The 20,463-nt window shown below is 40.5% G+C and overlaps 1 protein-coding gene across 3 annotated transcripts in view; it reads right to left on the bottom strand.

Annotated features, from left to right (window-relative positions):
* Positions 1-20,463, bottom strand: part of alk (ALK receptor tyrosine kinase) — a 274,847-nt gene that overhangs the window by 71,399 nt on the left and 182,985 nt on the right. For all 3 annotated transcript variants that reach the window (XM_042071615.1, XM_042071616.1, XM_042071617.1), the window contains one exon: positions 13,945-14,146. In XM_042071615.1, the coding sequence (XP_041927549.1) occupies positions 13,945-14,146 (202 nt within the window). The remainder of the gene's footprint in view (positions 1-13,944; positions 14,147-20,463) is intronic.

Raw genomic sequence — 20,463 nt, 5'->3', positions numbered from 1 at the left:
CTTCACCCACCCAAACACACACACACACATACGTGTGTGTGTGTGTGTGTGTGTGTGTGTCCGTGTGTGTTTGTGTTTGTATGTGCTTGTGTGTGTGTGTGTTCATAAGTCTGTTGGTTCTGACAGCTTGCCAAAGCAACAAGTAAAAGGGCTTGAGGCGTCTCTTTCACATCCTTCTGCAATTTTGTAACAGCTTAATGAGGACAAGAGGTGCCAGGTGTGTGCACAAATTGGCAATGATGAGGCAGTTTTGCCAAATGTCTTCTCGGCAGTATCACTGTACAGCCTTAGCACACCTAATCTTGTTGGCTGCAATAAATGTGGTTTGACACAAGCCAGGTTGCACACTAACAAAACTTAATATGTGGCAAGGGGTTACGTTGCCAAAACAACCATTTACCTTAGCTTGGGTGGCACCTTGCTGTGAAATCTCAACTCATGCTTTTTGCCAAGGAAGTTCACTTCAGGTTTCCAATGATCCGGGGTATTCCAGACAAAATAAAATGGATTCTACTGTCAAAGACTCCAAAGGCTTCTTCATTCAAAGACCAAAAAGAGGACAGGGAAACAGGATTCATCAAAGTGTCCAGAGATATCAAAATAAAGGACAAGGCTGAGGCCAGGCATGATTGCACTTAACCACAAAAACTGATTGAACTTCAAACCACAAAACAATAGCTTCTGTCTGCTTTTTCTGGACAGGTATGAGTACACTAACGTCCAGTATACTCAAGTGAGCACCTCTCTGCAAAACTAAATTCAGACAAAATAAAAATCCCTCCCAAGCTTTCATGCCTCTCTCCATGCCAGTCCTACATGTGTGCATCTCTTTCATGGTCACACAGTCTCATCCATTCAAAATGTCATTACTAGCTCACACGCTACCATTCTCTCTTTATCTTTAGTTATCTACTCTAAACTGGAATTACTAACACATCGTTCCATGTTTCCTGATTTGAAGTGACCGGTCAATGAAATCTGCCCTTCTGGGAATAGAGGTTGAGTGGGGTGACATAGGATGTCAAACGTGCCTAGTACTGATTCCGGGAAAACTAAATATTCCTTGTTTATAATTTGGGGACCTTATACCCCTCATATTCACAAACATGATTTCTTGATTTCAATGTGCAGACTTGAAGAGTTCTAATAGATTACACTTCTATCCTGGTATAATGTGATTTTACATTAAAAAGAGGAAGTTTGGGACTCAAAAAAGGTACAAATTGGCGATGACAAGTAGTAGTGAAATTTAAATCAGAATGAGCTGAGTTAAGGGATACAAATGGCATGGTAACTCACCATTATTTCCGAGCTGCATCATACTAACCATATCATGGGCATTTAGCAATTGCTGTGTGTTGCACTATGATTTCATAGGATAACACTGAATAATGAATACAACTATGACATTTGTGGTCAAATTTGCTATTTCATATAATCTGCATGTGATTTACTCAAAAGAACATAGGACCAAATACTGCAGGAGAGTACTGTTAATACTACCAGTGATCATATAGCACTGTGACAGCCTGCATAAAACAACACTAAAACAAGTAAACACAGAGACATCAAAGCTTTCATTTCTCCACTGCCCTTGGCACCCTCAGTATGACAGGAGCCAACCTCTATGGCATCGCCTCCTTGAAGCATTAGCATAAAACCAGAACGTGGTGCCAGCGGGCGAGATGAAAGTTAGAGAAGATCAGATGAGTGTCTTCATCCGACACTATAAACAAACCTCCGACAAGTAGCGGCAGCAGAAGACGTTGTGGGCTACTGATTTATGAAGTTCAGGTGGCATTTCGGATTTAATGGGTAGATGTATTTTGGACTGTTTGACACAGGGTGGTTCACACAACAGATGGAGTCACTCTCATCCCCTTCTCCCACAGCATGCTGTTCACGCTGCCTTAAAACACTACATGAAAATACTAAGGTTTGATTTGTGGTGTGTATTTCTGACAATTTAGGCATCATTTCCATGTATTATATGACTGACTTTCACATGACTAAATGGGAAAGTTGAATGCTGTAAGACTACTGGATGCTGACTTCCACAGTATCATACTGTACAGCATGAATATTTTGTGCCTGTACCTTGTGTGCACTATCTCACTAAGCATTTTGTAGCACTCTTCAATTATGGGGCCTTTGGGAAGCTTTACAAATTATTTAGGTGCTTTTCAGAGACAGGGCCGGGTCAGGCAATCACTGTACTAACTGACATAGGCTGACTTAAGATTACTAAGCATTACCAATATCTGGACAGTTGCGATATCAAAGCAGCACAAGCTAAGAGTATGACTTGCTGTTGCATCACATGTCATACAACAAGCTTTGAAGGAAATTCCCAAGCACATTTTTAACCAATGTAACCTCTCATTCCATTGTGAATTCACACACACAAAGGTTTTGGAACAATCCCTCTGACAGCATGCCTCCCCGTGTTCAGACACCTCATATTAGTATGCTATCACAGACACCTAGGTGTAGCAGTGTAGCAAAAGACAAGGCAAAAGGACAGAGAAATTGAGGGCAAGTTATCTGGCAGACAGAGATCTATGACAACACCAGAAGGCTCAGACAAGCATCACCCATCAAATGGCTGTCAAAACAGAATTTAATCTAGAGTTACACCTCCGCAGATTGTGGCCAAACAAAGCGGTTACTGGCTACTGAACCATGTTCAAGTTCCCCTTCTATTTCAAGGCGAGTACAAAGAAAAATAGATCCTTCATGCAAAAAGACTTCAGTCATAACTTATTTGAATATCACCATTGCATGAACTCACTGGTAAAATACACTTTCTTGGGGTGAAAAAATATATTCCATACAAGTCGTAGAAAGAAACCCTAAATATTAGTGTAAGATCCATGCAAGATATAAAAGCCTTCAGAAATATCTTCATCTATATGGGCAAACTTGGATGAAAAATGTATATGAATATAAATACAATGCAGAACTTGTGCATTGGGTTCTAGTATTTGTACTCACTGTAAAAATGCCATAGAAAAACCTTTTTAGGTGTTTCATGATCAAACATTGTACTTGAATACACACCATATGTGTCATGTTCCCATTCTGTTTTCTGGGTGATTTAAGCCAGACAGACCAAAATCAGAAGTAAGGGTTCTGCTGGTCTGTTAGAACATTCTTGCTTTATTGTGAAGGCTTCTTACAAAGTGGCTTTTAGATTTCATTAATATAAAATTTGTGACTTAAATAATGTGTTAGGTCCTACCCAGTAAAACTAGAATACAAGAAAAGTCAGACCAAAAGACCACCAAGTCTTCATGGACAGGCAGAGATTATTTAGTCTGAGAAACACCCTCTATCATACTGTTTCAAGGGAGCAGACGTATCCTCAAGCAGACTAAATCCCTCTGTCTGACCTCTTGCTTGATTCAGTGATGCCGTATCAATTATTCATAGATTGCTGTCTGAAACAGAAGCAAACATTTCTCATAAATATCTATCAGCAAAATTGTAGCACAAAGCCATTGATCATATGCATTTTACAGGCACAATTGATATTTTCTTCAAAACTACTACACTGAAAAGACATTCACATTGCTACTGTAAGTCATATGGTAAGGGGGGAGGGGAGTATTTGAGGTGATACCTGCAAATGTCCACTGATTTACTTTACTTTAATCCTGTTAAAGCAACACCAAAGAGTTTTTTATACCTTAAAATAATGTTTCCAAAATCGTTTCAGTGGTTCATCAACTCGTAACAGGGTGAACGGCAATTCTGCATTCGCTTCTCAGCCCTCTATCGGCTATAACCGCACTATGTAAGTTTGCCAGATCGGGTAGCAGATCTGTAGTTCGATGGAATGAGACATAAGAAACTACAAATTTGACTTGCATCTGATGTCGCAATACATTGTACTGTTATAAATCATGCTAAATATTCTACCTTGTCTGTGGACATCGTTATTTGCAAAGCCGGTGCTGGATAAACAAATAGCGTGCGTGCAACAGAGGGAAAGTTCTTTGGTGTTGCTTTAAGGGAAACCTATTCATTTAACCCACTAGCTTCCATTACTGATTAAATTCATCTCTATTAAAGAAGGATGCTTTTACCATTGAATGCTCCACTAAAAGACTGAAGGAATTCCAATGATGCTGATCATGCTGATTAAAATAAATTGTGCCCCACAAGTACAACCGCTTACAGCTTACAGTATACAGTATACTCACAACAAAAATAGCAGACATAGTCTCCTTATTGAGTTCAGAGTGACATAAACCTCATTGGTTAGTTCACTCGGCTTCAACAGCACTCTGCTTCAAACATTCATGAAACATTCCGCTTCTCAAAAACCTTGTGCACAGCTTTGGAATCTTCTTTATCTATAAGATTTTGCCCTCCACCAGTTATGTCCTGTACAAACAAATATTCACTGAATATGAGTTTATTGTATATACGGCATGCAGTATTCCCAAAAAATGTTGAATAATTGGGGCCGTTTCTCCCTAAAAAAACGGTGAATGGTGAACATTGCACAACTTTTCAGCTAAAATAACTTATAAGCAAAACAAGGAAAATACCATAATATGCAGAGTGCACAAAGTGATGAGTTTAAGGTGTAATTCAGTGGAACTCCTAAATACTGAAAGCATCCACATACATTCACTCAAACAATTAGTGTCAACACATACACTAACATAACATTACAACTGACCATAACAGCACCACATTTCTGCTTTTCCCTCCCAAAGCCCCAAATTCCTGCTATCCTAACTGCCGCTAATTTCAAAATCATCCCACTGTTGATAATGAAGAATAACAGAGCAGAGTTAACAATCCCAAGTCTCTCTCTCTCTATCTCTCTCTCTCTCATGAACCTGTGTGCTTGCACAACAATGTACTGTATGTGTATTTCTTTTTTCTTTGTCTATGTCTTTGATGTCCAAAAGGCCCCATCAGCGGGGGAAATGAAAAGGAACCCCTGACATGGGGCAGAGACGTGCCCACCAGTCTGTGCCTCCTATACCCATCAGAGCAACAGCAGACATGAGGGCAGGAGAATGGCCACCACAGCGTCAGCTTTGATGCAAAGTGCGCATCAAGCAAAGCCTTGCAACTCCTGTATGTCTTTCTTTTTATGTCTTTGCTTGTCATTCCGAAGTGAGGCCATTCGCTTGTTTTCTTTCTTTTTGATACTTCCCTCCCTTTTTCACTGAGGGTGATCGACTTGATGTATTCAGCACCACAGAGAAACCACAGAGACGAGACAAGAACTAGGATGACATTTGTGGAGAAGTTCTTACTTTCTTAAGATTTTGCATTATAAAAGTGAAGATATGCAAGACTGTCAATAAATGCAATTAGAGATTGAGCAGATGAGAGGGAGAGAGAGAATGAAAGGCAAGGCTTATGTAAGAATCTGGGCTTGAAAAAAAGGAAAGCAGACTATCAGATGTACTTAAAAACCTTCTGAAGTCCTCAACAGGAGGGAGAAAACACTGTTCTTACTATTGTAACCCAAAAATGTGAGTCTGTTGCTTTGAGCTCCCTCCACTCAAAATGAAACACTTCCCTTTATTCATGCATAAATAAAACTGTGGGGATTTCATGTTTGGAGGGAGTAACAGAATGAGATAAGACTCCGCCAGGGCCAGTGAGCAAATACACGGGCACAACTCCTCTCTGTTTAACAGACCCCTGATGGGAAGGCAGAGAGGAAGGAAGAGACGAAAAATGAGACAACTTTCTTAATCCATTGATGTATGTTTCATAAGGTTTACCTGCACATGTACTGAGATGAATGACAAGCCCACAGAGGTCCTGGAGGGGAGATGAAAGATATCTGAGCAAACTTCATCAGTATCGGAGAGAGGGCACGTCCCAAAGTTAATGAAGTCAGTTTGCTGCAAAGTTTGTCATGTGAGCACAGTATTAAATGAAACTAGCGCTAGCAGGGGACTGTGAATCCCACTAAGCCTTTAGTTTCATGCCGTTCTATATGAGTGGCTAACACTTGCTGTCATTCTTACTTTTTGTTTCATGTGAGCTTTTAATTGCTGTTGCTTCACCATCTACAGTATTGACACTGTGAACTGTTTTGTTATGCCTTTATTTTGTTAAGTTAGTGTTTTTGTTTGTTTGCTTGAGTCTGACTGGTAATGAAATACATGCAGCTAAGGAAACATGAAAACAAAAGAAAAAATGTGCCAATCAGACATCTATTTTATACACAATTTAAAGATTTCCAGACATACAATACTTAAATAAGGAGGCATTGCCGAACATGTCACACAATTGCATCATATACAGATTCCCCAACACGTCCAGAGTTTTTCTCATTGATAAAGAATTCCTCATTGTATTCTATTTGGCTGCCCCTTAGCGTTCCTCTCACCTCTCCCATTCTCTCAGAACACATGGATGTGAAGCATGTCAATGAGACAGTCATTTGATGGTGTTACACCTTTCACAGTGTTGGCTGCAATGCTGCAGGGAGCAAGATTAACATATGAAAAAGGAGGACAGAGATGAAGGCTTTGGGGGTAGACTAGCCCTGGATGTCTGGGTGCGGCCGGGGAGGAAGTGGGTGGGTTATGAGACAGGGAATATGGTGGAATGTCATTCAGCGAGGTGGGGGCATTTACACTTCAAACGGCGCCAGCTCAAATTTAAAACAAACATACACCATACCACACACACTCAGTGCAAATAACACTTTAACTTCAATTCTATTTAGCCACCAGGCTCTGTCAAAACAGCTACCATGCAAAGTTTGGCTTTGTTAGTTTTGCAGTTGTACAGAGGGTTGATACAATAGCATACTGTGGAGGAAGTGTTAGTCAAAGCTGTCTATTTTGTTAATATTATTTCCACTAACAAGGTATCCCCATTTGTCATTTTCATTAGACATTGTTATGAATATGATATTATGTAAGAAAGTAGTTGAAACCATTTCTGTTATTCTGTAGCAGTTTACAGGATGACACTCGTCTCATAATCTTGAGTCTGTGTCCCTCGAGATCTCAAAAATAAAAACGATGACATCTCTCTGCTGCTGATGATGATGATGATGACATCTCTCTTATGCCATTGGCTGTATTTCCAGGTGCCACCATCCAATACTGGTTTCATATCACTGACGGTCACGCTTGATACCAAGCGAAAGGGCTGCTGAGGTGAACGCTAAACACACTTCAGCACAAATGTGTTGATGGCACACTGACAAATGAGGCATTTCAAAGTTACAGGGCAGCCAGGCTCTCCTTCCATTTCATTTTCAAACACAAGAGCAGACCTCTCTCCACCGGGTTTCCAGTAGGGTCTCCTGAATGAAACAAGCTGTCACGCACTATGATATATTAATAGCTTATTCCCGCTTGATAGATTGAAATAGCCGCAAAGGACCCAAGACCAGATAGTCGTGGGAGTGTGTGAGAAATAATGCTTTCAGTTTCATAGAAGCTCAGACATATAACCTTAGGGGCCACGAAGACTGGGACATTAGAGGTCTAAGAAAAAAATAAAATAAAACTAAAGGGTCATATAATTACTTCTATGACATATGAGTTGTGGCTATGAAATAATGACGCTGTGAGTGCAATAATAATGACCAATGCATTGAAATAATGTCGGCCGTGGCACGACTGGCTGGGGCACCTGCACCGTACGAAGGCAACCCGGGTTAGATTCCCGCCCCGTGGTCCTTTCCGGATCCCACCCCGACTCTCTCTCCCACTTGCTTCCTGTCATTCTCCACTGTCCTGTCATTAAAAAGACCAACAAAAATATACTAAAAAAATAAAAATATTGACGTTGTAGGTGCAATGATAACGACCAATGCATTGAAATAATGACGCTGTGGATGCAATAATAATGACCAATGCATTGAAATAATGACGCTGTGGATGCAATAATAATGACCAATGCATTGAAATAATGACGCTGTGGGTGCAATAATAATGACCAATGCATTGAAATAATGACGCTGTGGATGCAATAATAATGACCAATGCATTGAAATAATGACGCTGTGGGTGCAATAATAATGACCAATGCATTGAAATAATGACGCTGTGGATGCAATAATAATGACCAATGCATTGAAATAATGACGCTGTGGATGCAATAATAATGACCAATGCATTGAAATAATGACGCTGTGGATGCAATAATAATGACCAATGCATTGAAATAATGACGCTGTGGGTGCAATAATAATGACCAATGCATTGAAATCTTCACACAAATGTTCATGCTACTCCCATTTCAACATGCCTGCTAGATTACTGAATGAATCTGTTTTTTTATGAGTGAATTACTAGTAGAATTACTGCCACGCCTCTCTGCCATGTCTCTCTGTTTGATTGTGTCATCGGCGGTTCCATGGTTCTATTCAACAGTGCCTGTTAAGAGGGTGGCGCTGTGGCGCAGTCGGTTCCGGCGCCCATACCATATTTGGGCTCACATGCCCACAGGGACCCGGGTTTGAGTCATTTCCTGATTCCACCCCATCTCTCTCCCTCTCACTTCCTGTCACTCTCTCCACTGTCCTGTCACATGAAAGGCATAAAAAATTGTGGGCAACACAAATTACATTAGAAAAACGCTAATTCCGTTACAAACATGACAACTATGTCTATGAATCAGGCACTAAATGCACTTTGTGCAAGAAAGTTCTTTTTTTGCACGGAATGCATTCAGTGCCCGATACATAGACGTCAGTGGTCATGCCAACTGGAAGACTGAAAGGACCATTTTTACATTTTATTTTGCTAATGAGAGTCAAAACCTGGGTTTTCCCTCCTTACGCGCACGATTTTATTCACGCTGCTAGGCAGCCTGGATTCCATGGACTTCGTTTTCACCTCAACGAAGGAACCAATCACAGAACGGAGGGGGGACAGCAAGACGATGATGACACACCGAAGCCGTTATGAGCTACGTACAGACACATTTGATAGACATTCGTAGCGCCCAATAAACGGCTGTGGGCATTCGTAAATCACGTTTCAAATACGAGAAAATTAATGTGTAGTTCCCAGACCGGTTTGACGTTAGCCAGGCTGGTCAAAAGAGCCATTAGAATCCAATATAACACTAATTAGCAAATTACCAAACTACACAGACATACAGTATGCATTGCATTTGCATGCATCATACCCTAGGGCAGGGGTGGGCAACTAATTTCCCCAAGGGGCCACATGACAAACTGGGACTGTTGAGGAGGGCCAGACCCAAAATACCAAACTCAAGTCTGAACTCCATTCTGTTCAATTCTATTCTGTTCTTGTATAAGATTAAGTAAATCATATGGTTTTGGTTACTACTCGTAAGAACAGATGAAAATGTGAGGGAGACGAAGGAAAAATGGCAATATTTAATATACTGTATGTCCAGTATTTAATCCTCATTCTCGAAAAATTTTTTTGACATTGGCATGTTTTTTTTTTCCGTTTTCAAAGACTGATATAAAAAAGTAGTACAATATCTATATAATTAGGCTAGGCTATGAAAATGTGAAGGAGTCAGTCGGCCTACAACTAGGCCTGTGCCACCATTTCATCAGCAATATTTCATCATTAAATCATTACCATCATTAAATTAACTCTATGCAGAATTAGACTATGAAAATGTAGAGCAGACAATAGTAGGCTGTCATTAGTTAATCAACATGCACAAAGAAAACTATTTTGAAAATGTAGGCTATGTTTTTGCTTTAACTTTATACACAACTGCGATTGGTCAACTCGCCCTGTGTGTTGAGATGGCTGCTTCAAGCAACCTGTGGGTAGTAGCAGCATCATACTAGTTCGCTAACATAAGCTTTGCAAATAAACTCAGACAGATTTTGGTTACAATGACGGGGTTATCCGATTGTAATCTGTCAGTGAAGTTTTGAAATGAACACTTCGTATCGCCAACGAGCAGCAGTAGGAGTTTGACTTTCTAACAACCGTTGCAGTGGTGAGCGACGCAGACACAGGAGGAGACACAAAACTTTGCATTACGCATTGTGTCGACGCAGAAGCATAAATTCTATTCACCAGCACATCAGTGAGGGTGTTTACGTCGTATGCGTCCACGCACAAATGTATGGGCGTACAAATAGCAGTCGCTTTCAAAATAAAAGCAACGATATTGATTTGCGTGCATTATCTCTATGCTAGGCTCTTGACTACTGTTTTTTCACGCACCTTATGCGGGCCGGTCAGGAAAAGCCCACGGGCCATATGTTGCCCATTGCCTAGGGTGAACTAAGATTAAAGGGAAGAAACACTATTTTTGCTTTAATCAACAACCCAAACACATCAGCTGTTCTTCCCTGTGGTTTTAAACATGAGATAGCACTAATACCGACCAAGGCAGTGGCTGTGCAAAGGTTCTTGGTTGGTGTGTGCACATAATTGACCATTTATTGGACTCCAGCTTGACTTATATTTCGGTTTTGTTTTGTGTTTTGTGGATGGCCAATTATCCTTATATTAGGCCCTAGTTCAGGTCTCTCTTCATTGAAACCAGCTATAACACAATAAGTTGTTTTTCTCTCTGATTATATATGGCGGCCATTCAACATAACAACCTTGTGTTTATCTACACAAAAACACAAGAACAACTACATTGAGCATATGCACTAATGACTAGTGACTGTCCATTGGTTACGGTAGTATTTGCTCAACTGTTCTCTAAATGTGGAAAACAAGGCTCAGTCCAAGCATAAAGACACAGCAAATGCTGATTTTCCACATTTTTAGACCCCTTAGACACTATGACCTCCACCAACCCATGATTTTATTTTTGTGTCATGCTTTGCAGATTTAGTTGTGTTGGAGTTGGCTTTTTGGTCTGGTAATAAATAAGAGAGTTAATCTTTTGCCACAGCATTCCAGGGGACACATGCGGGAGGACCTGTCACCACACTCGAGGTGTGCCGAATTTTCAGAAGGACATAATCCCTCAGGCGAGAACAGCCTTTGGGGGATTTTAGTGTTTGTTATTTGCATATATATTTAATATTTCCTTGTGACATTTTATGCAATGAGTCATCTTCAAACATGGGAATAGAAAGTCTTAAACCTAAGTTAACAAGACAAAATAGCCCCTTTCCATAGACTTTGAGCAAAATACATAATCAAGTGCTGTGAATGCTATGAAAGCCTTGATTTTATTTTCTAAAACCAGCCAGCACCAAACTGCTTCTGTGGTGCTGCTCTGGACAAAAACATACTAATTACCCTCTTTTCTAAGAGAACGTGGTCATACAACAGTGGTCTCTCTTTATCTAAAAATACACATAAAAGCTTTCTCTCTGGTGTTTTTCTTAGTTTGGGGCAGCCGTGGCCCACTGGTTAGCACTCTGGACTAGGGGTGAACGATTTTGGAAAAAAATCTAATTGCGATTTTTCTCACCAATATTGCGATTGCGATGCGATATGCAATTATTTTTAAGCTCTTTATCTTCTGTCTTATTCAACAAAGACAAGCAATATATTATTCTATAGTATGACCAACACAAAATTAGATAAGTTAAACATAAACTGTTCTTTCCTGGAGCCCAGGCCTATGTTATGATGGCATTAAGTCATTGAATAAGATTGATGAATGAAATATTTTTTTATTTAACTATTTTAATCACATTAGTAGACCTATATTTGTTGAACTTCCAGCCTTGTAAACATTTAATGATTCTGATTCGTTTCTATTTCATGTAGATATGACCTTCTTTCGTTAGTTAACAAATACATGCATTGGCACTGACACGGCTTCTCATTGTCCTGTGCTCTCCATACACGCGCGCGCGCGCGCACGCCCACACACACACACAGACAGACCCGCTCCTCTCCTCTGTAGGCTACTTGCACGTGAATCGGAACAAACTACTGTAGATTGTTGTAGCGCAAATAAATGCGGCCGAATGACCGTTCGGCTCGGTGTTAACTAAAGGTTAGCATCATCAACACCGCAGCGCAATACGCATGCATGCAAATTAACTAGTTTGTTCATATCACAACAAAGCCAATCGCGGAGACAAAACTCTTTAAACAGGCAAAGTTATCAGCAGTTAGCAGCATGTATGTAGCCTAGAGCCTTAGCTGGTAAGCTAATGTTAGAACAGCTGGGTTTTTGGTGGTTAGCTGTGTCAACTACTTGCGGATAACATTATGCATCAATTAAATGTTTGTGCCGCCAACCCCCTTGGATATCACAAATGCCCCCACTGTCACTGTACTCCAGTAAACAAAGTCCCCAGTGCACAGGTGAATGGCTGCTGTGCAGCCTAAACAGTCTGGAGTGGAGTTTTAATCGTCAGCTGGACAAGTGAACGAAGTTACCAGCCAGAGTAGCAGCACAGGGGAATTATGAACTAGAACCAGGGACATGGCAGGTTCGGGCAAAAGGTAATGAAGAGGTTTATTTTTAACCAAAGTAGCTCTACTGATCAGACCTTTCTTGACACTGTTAGCTGGTCCTCTTGTTTACGTTTTTTGCTTCTTCAGTGGTCGGTGAGAAGAGTCGGTGGCGCGTCGGCAAGCGCAAGTATAAATGCGTTTTGTTGACGTCACATATTACAAATCGGAGCCTTTGGTTTGAAAATCGTGTTTCATCATATCGCAATATTATCGCAAATGCAATAAATCGTTCAGCCCTACTCTGGACTTGTAACCGGAGGGTTGCCGGTTCGAGCCCCGACCAGTGGGCCACGGCTGAAGTGCCCTTGAGCAAGGCACCTAACCCCTCACTGCTCCCCGAGTGCCGCTGTAGTTGCAGGCAGCTCACTGCGCCGGGATTAGTGTGTGCTTCACCTCACTGTGTACAGTGTATTTCACTAATTCACGGATTGGGTTAAATGCAGAGACCAAATTTCCCTCACGGGATCAAAAGAGTATACTTACTTATACTATACTTAGTTGTAGAAAAATACATTGTCACCCCCTACAGGTTAATTAGTCAAGACCCTGTTCTTAATCAGTGGTGTGTATACGCACAAAGAATTTCCAGGTGGTACAGACTGAAAGAAAATGACTCACTTTTTATTAAATTAATTGTATGCTGCTTCTGCTGGAGTGGTATAGCACGCTGTAGTGCAAAGGTGTGATGCTGTGTGGGTGGAGGACTTGTGATGACTACAATTAAGAGTTCATATCCCCTATGTGATAAAAAAGCACATATGTGCACGCATGTGCACACACGCACATGCAAACACACACAACCACACACACACACACACACACACACACACACATATATAAATTCCAAAGCTGGTGCTCTGCCACAGGCACAGATAATATACACCTATTACTGAAGTATTTTTTCGCTTAAGATTAATTATTGAGACACAAGAAATATGGAAAACAACCTACCACATGTCAGTCAGTTACCATAACAACATCTACTTTTCACCTATCTGAATTTTTAATGTTAGAACGTTTCTATCGTTTCTGTCCAACAATTTTGTCACTAACATGGCATTACCGAAAGCAACACATTTCAGACATCTGCCATTTTCACAGCACAAAGACTCTAACTGGAAGAGCTGCTTTCATGAAGTGAATTTGAACATATTTTATTTTTGTCGCTGTCTGACCTGAAGCGAAGTCTTAGTGGACTGAAGTGGCCTTGGGAACAAGCGTAGGAGTTGAGCATATCTGGATGGCTTGGCTGATTAGAGATAATGGCCACAAAAACAGTAACAAAATGACTCGCCATAATGCCTCATTCCCCATTGGCTGTCTGTCTCCATGACTCAGCTGTCACACATACATGCAGGCAAACAACATGCATGTACACACACTATCACTTTCACACTTTTTCATTAGACCCTGTGATCTTCAGCTTGGCAGACATGAATAAAACATGTTTTTTTTTGTTATTTTTTAAGGCCCTATATATTTTTTCAAGTCGTAGGTCATTCCACTTTCATGATGTCTTGGAGCTGTGACATTGCAAAGAGTGTAGATATTGTGTACTTACCCTGTGATGCGTGCGGGGTCTGTGGTGAAAAGGACCACAGGGGCTTTGTCCCTCTCAGTGAGCCAGAATGTGTATCGGCCCTTCTGCCGTGGGTGCAGGAAGACGGTCATGTCGACATCGCAGGAGCCGTGGCCGCCATTAAACCATGGAGTCTGCACCCAGGGGCCTCCCAGCATAGAGCCGTTTACCATGAGGAACTGCCCTGGGAGAGAGAGAGAGAGAACAGAGGGTGTCAATAGAGGGTTTTTTCTGTATGTAAGATGCACTCCCCATCACAAGTGAAGTGTGAAACAGGATACTTTAGCTTACAAGGTCACACTGCGATAGAAACTCATAATTCATGGTTAGTGACACTGACCTGCTCCCAATGAGCCATAACTCTGATCCTAACACACTGTGATGGCTCCTCCGCATACTTGAAACTGCTGTGAGTAGTGTGAATGTACAGCCTGAGTCTGTGTGAGTTTGTGTGTATGTACAGCATGCGTCTGTGTGAGTTCGTGTGGGGACAGAGTCAACGCCTGCGGAAGCGCTATATGTTATGGCAACTCATATAGAATTTAGGACGTGTCAAACAAACAGTTGGACGTGAAATGCACTGCTTCATATCACAAGGGTAAAAGACCTCTGAATACGCTGTGTATATGGATGAGGTTGAGTAGAGGATGCCACTTTCCACGGGTCTTTATTAAGTTCTGTATTAAGGTTTGCATCTTGTTTTGCATTTATTTTCCTTAGATATAGTCCTAGTGAATGTGGGAATCATTACTGTTTTTCCAATTTTGCATCTTGCAAGTATTTCTTTTGTAACACATGTCCTTTTCTCATACAATAGAATGTTTTGAAGTGCGAGCAGAATTTCTCATTTAATCACGATCATGAAAAGTTTGATATGAAAAATGATAAATAATGAAGAGGACGAGTCGAATCAAAGCACTGCTGCTGAGCTTTAATTTCCAATCCCCTTTCACCAGACACAGCACTCAGCACTTTCAATCAAGAAGTTTGCTACAATCAGAGAAGAAGGTAAAAGAAAGAAAAGCAGGCATAATCATGACCATATACAGTATAGAGTAGCATCCTAATGCTACAGCAATAACAACAGTATTAGAAACAGGAAACAAACTCAACATACATTCTTTTAAAAACACATTCAATTATAATTTTTTGATAAGTATAAAGTATAAACTATAAACCATAAACACCATAAAAACAGCAACATGTGATTGTGCTGTGCTCGCCAATGCATGGTTGTCTCCAATGCAAAGTGACATACTGTGCATCCATTAAACTATGAAAGTAGGGCAAGACGTTTTTTTTTTTTACTTTACTGTATATTTTTGCCATTTGAAAGTAAATGGGTTGCCTCATGTAACAGGCATCATTAGACTCACTGGTTATCTACAGTAGGTAGCACGCTCTCCGGCCAGTTAAAACATCACATAAGTGAGCACAAAATGCACACACACTATATGCAATTGCCATCTTTGTTTATTATTCTGTAAATGCTCCTACTATGAATTCTCATCTCAAATTCTCACCTCATGGCTGTGTGTATGGTTTTGTTTTTCACTAACTGTAAAGTTTGAAGTCCTTATGATTAATAAGAAACAAATCTACTGTGTAATGAGTTTACAGCATAGTGTATACTTTATTTAAACAGTTCAACTTGAAGTGATGTGTATATCCCTCACGTAATAAAACTGCCTAAAAAAAATATATTTTGTGTTGTGTGATGATGTTTTTTTTCCTGTTTTCTCTCTTCAAATCACAGAAGGAGCATAGTGACATTTAGAGATTAGGATGGGAAGAGAGAAAAAGATAATTACATTTAATGATTAAATAAAAGACACAAAAGGGGGCAAAGAGAGTACTAAATCAAAACATGATGCACCATAGAGAGGAAAATGGCCAATTTGTCTGCATTTACAGTCTAGTCTCACTTATAGCCTCTTCTGAATGGGATTGAGGTGGTTGTCATAACCACGTGCCACGGGGGCAGTCAGCCAGTTTTGGACCTCGGCACGACTTCAGAGCCTTAGTTAAAACTCATTAAGTTGCTCTATCCATTTGCATGATCCATAATGCACAGAGGCTCCAGACAATTTGGCAGCGAGGGTAGGAGCGGTTCCAAAACCTTGGTGCAGCGCCCCCCTGTACCCACACTCCTCCTTAGCAACATCGTTCTCATCCAAAGCCGCTTTCAGTCTGAGCAGAAAAGCAATAAGCCCAGCGACAAAGAAGCATTGCAGTTTCTTTTTTTTGTCTTGCAGGGAGAATGCAAAATATGAGAAGTGTTTTCTCTAAACACTAACATATTTGTACAGTACAGTTATACTTGTTTGACTACATGCAATCACTACACGGCTGCACTGCCAATGTACTGTACAGTACAGTTATACTTGCATTAGTGTAAACATAAAAAAAGTATGATCATTTTCTGAGTGATTAAAGCCATCGATAGTGCATACTCTCATGTTAAAATTTAGATGTATCTATGTATGCTAGAGTCAGAAGCAGTTTTCATCCACAGACTGCCTAGAGACCTAAACCTCTGCCATTTCTCGCTTAAGATGCAGGTATATAATTGGTCAAAGTAAAGGTCAAAGGTCAATATAAAAGGTCAGAGTATAGCAAACATTTACCTATAAATCTGGCTTTGAAAACCTCAGGGAACATTCCAAGTATAGCATACGTAGATGGACAATTTTGCTTGCTGTAATTTTAACATGAAATCTGTTTTATCGAGAGTATTTTGCATTGTATATGTATATGTACGTGCATATGTTTCACATTCAATGTTTTGATAAATTCATTTTCAATGGTTATAAAACTAAGGATTTAAAACTCAAACATACATGTGGAGACAGTATATATCTCATTGTTTCTCTGCACCTTTATATTTTTAAATATAAATGCAGAGACTGTTATCCTCTGCTCTCAATAGCAGCTGCTGCACTGCAGTTCACATTTATTGATTGTCAGTCTGGTGTTGCCTGACAATGAGCTCACATAAGCAATGTTACCAGAGGATTCTTCTCAACAAGTTTCAGAATGAATATTCCATTATTAACATCTGTTAAATACAGGGACAGAGATGGAGAGATTAAGTGGTTGAATTTGAACAGTGCTGAAAATTGGTTGCAGTTTTCTATGGTTGCCATTTTCTAATTTAAACACACTTGACCATAACTATTTGTGTGCTTATAATATATGAGCAAGGGAACGGAAGAACAAAATTCCTCACAGCCTTTTTACGGCACATCAAAGCAGTGGGCGGGAATCATCAGGAGGGCCAATTACCGTTTCTACAGATCTGCGAGCTGTGTGAGGACTTGAGGCTTATTGAGACCGGAGGCCTTTGGATGTAGGGGCTCAGTTACAAAAGTAAAACATAACCTTTCACTACATGATCCAAGGCACTGCTGGCTTCAACAACAGCAAGAGCTCCAGCCGTTCTGGAAAACCTGATGGACTCAGGAATGTCCAGGTTATCAGCATGGAAAACATATTATGGTGTTATTGGTGGTTAAAAAAGTGTATAACAGTGAGCCTCATAATTGTTCTCTCCACACTTACGTACGTTACAGATACAATCAATGAAAGCATTTACTTGCCAGAATACCAAATTAGTGGAGATGTTTTCAGGCATGGGATTTACTGAAATAGCATATACTAGCTGGTTAGTGTATTTTCTTATCAGATGTTATTACATGCAGATCTACTACATTACATTTTCAAATTACTGCACATCTGGCTCTAATTTCTTACCGTGGGTGCATGCCACAGAGGGCTCCTCCACTGAGGAAAGGGAGGTCTACATTCACAGACATTCCAGAGAAAAATAAAAACATGTCAAATTAAATTGACTAATATGATGAAATACTGATATTACTAATACTACCTTTATTTATACAGCAAATAATCATTGTGTTGAGTGGATGCCTCATTCTAGATAGCAACGTCAAAGTATGGCTAATAATTGCTAATAAAGGAGTTGAATGGGAAACGAGGACATTTTGTCCACGTTTTATAGAAACATCATTTCGTTAGTTGAACTACATCAAGAAGGTTAGGGTGAAAGCAGCAGGGAGACCAGTTCCAAAAATTGGCAAGGCCAGTGCTAAATGGTCAAAAAGTATCCATGGCTCACTGGTAGCATAAAAAAATCACCAGCTATACTGCCGGCGTTTCTTGCTAATGGGCAAGCCACAAGCGTGGTCTGATCAGGGATTTGCTGATGTGAAAAAAATTGGACAGGGCAACAAAATGCCACGATAAACAAAATGACCATGTTGGTGCAGCAATTCGGGTTGTCATTGCTGGGCGGGTCGCCAATCTATCAGGTTGTGGATGAGGGTGTGCGGTTGCAGACTGAACTGCCCAATGCTAAAATGTGCCAAAATAGGGAGACTGTGAAGTGCCTGCTTGATGCCACAGCCTGTCTGGGCATACAGGACTTACCTTTCAGGGAGCTTGTCAAGGGGGCCAATTCAGACCACAGGGGGAACTGGAGCGAGCTGGCAGAGGTGATTGCAAATGCTCTGCAAGTACAATGTCATATTGTACAAACGTCATCTGTGTTTACTGGCATGTCCAAAACCATTCAAAATGATTTGATTTCAGCAATAGCCACCTCGATTAAAAGGGAAATCCAGCATGGATCACACAAGGTGCCCTTCTTCTCTTGGCAGATCAATCAAACCACAGATGTCATTGTCAGATTCGTGGATTATCTGGACCATTCCAGAACGCTGGGCTTTTTCAATGTGTTGTTAAGCAGTCGTTTGGGCAGTTTGTGCAGGCTGGGAAGTGTCAATTTCATAGAGAAACTCATTGCACAAACCTACAGTATGATGGTGTTGCTGTCATGACCCCAGACCTTAAGGCTTAATGGCTTAAAGGGTATAGTAAGTGAGGTGGCTCCCAATGCAAAATTCGTCCACTGCTGTGCCCATTGCCTAAATCCTCCAAACTGATCAATTATTCTTTAACAATATTACTTTTTATAGTTTTGTAAAACACATGTCTATTTTTGTTGGGCTTTGATCTTCAATATTTTTAGCATAATAGACTTTTCTGCACAGGCTATGTATTAAATTGACCAACACCTAAAGACTTTTCCAAAACTTTGACCCAAATTTCCATACTTTTCTGCAAGCACACAAAGTTTTGGTGTCAACTTTAAAAAAAAAAATGTCAGACCACTCCTGAAAAAGTAAAAACAGCTTTGACAGCACAACATTGCCAGTTAAAATGCTATAAAGTGCTTACTGTGCTGTTATTTTTGTATGTCTTTTAGGTAGTTCCCACTAGATTTAGACCAAAGCTGCTTCGAATGGTGGGATTGGTGGACCAGTGGTAACGTCACTGCCTGACGATTGGTTGGCCTGCTTGATGCAGGTTTGATTTCCGCCATTGCAAGTTTATGTCTCTTTGGATAAAAGCCTCCGCTAAATATCAGTCAACTTTAACTTCAAATGTGGGTCTTACATGCTCGCATACACCGCATATGTCACCAACACCAAAACAAACTCCCATTTGCCTCCAACACCAACACCAGCACAAACTTCCATACGCCACCAAACAAGACAAACTCGAATACGCCACCAACACAAACTCTCATTCGCCACCAACACCAACACCAACACAAACTCTGGGCTGGGCGCAAAAGGGTTGTTCTTATGTTTCTTAATCAGTCATGGGTATGTTTTGGGCGTAACATCCTTTAAACCAACGAGAATGACATCTGTCATTCCCTTTAACAGCAAGCAGCGTAACTTTAAACAGCGCATTGGTATTTTGATAGTCAGTGGCACATTTAAAGGAATCTGCTGGCACGCGAGACCGTATGGAACAGGGATTCCACTAAACCTTGTTTTACTAAAACCTGTTTTTGGATCATGCACCAGACCACCCCTTATGTCGTTAATTGCCACACCCCTGGGCGCAAGCTTTGTACCACCTTGCGCCGGGTGCACGATAGGGGCCATTATGTGATGGCGTAAGCTGAATATGAATTTATGGGTGTGCTGCTGAAATTGTTTCAGCAAACAGTGTTTGGGCACAGAGATCTGTTTGTGTGGGATTGGTGGGAAGATATTATAAAACTAGACTGATATCACTTGAGGGCTTGCAAAGGAGAAAAGGGAGCAAAACAGTTTTGTCTGAAAATATGCATGTGTTACAAACATCTTCTAGACTGTAGTCCACCATCTCAGATGTGAAATGTTTATCTAAACATTATGGATAGTAGCCTATTGCATATCTTCATGATACAAAACATGAAATGTCAAAGTTTTAACTGTACATCTGTCATAAACCATAAGCCTATTAACATCTACTTTATTTACAGGCTACAGCTTATAAGCAAGGCAAGGCAAGGCATTTTATATTGCGCAGTTCGTACATGAAGGCAGTTCAAAGTGCTTTACAGTTTACACCATTGGGAAACATTGAATAACAAGCAATAATAAGTAAAAGCATGAAGGTAGCTAAAAAAAGATTAATAAAATACAT

This window comes from Alosa sapidissima, chromosome 19, assembly GCF_018492685.1.
Source record: "Alosa sapidissima isolate fAloSap1 chromosome 19, fAloSap1.pri, whole genome shotgun sequence".
Lineage (NCBI taxonomy): Eukaryota > Metazoa > Chordata > Actinopteri > Clupeiformes > Clupeidae > Alosa > Alosa sapidissima.
The sequence above is the reverse complement of the archived record's forward strand: the minus strand, read 5'-3'. Positions and strand labels throughout refer to the sequence as shown.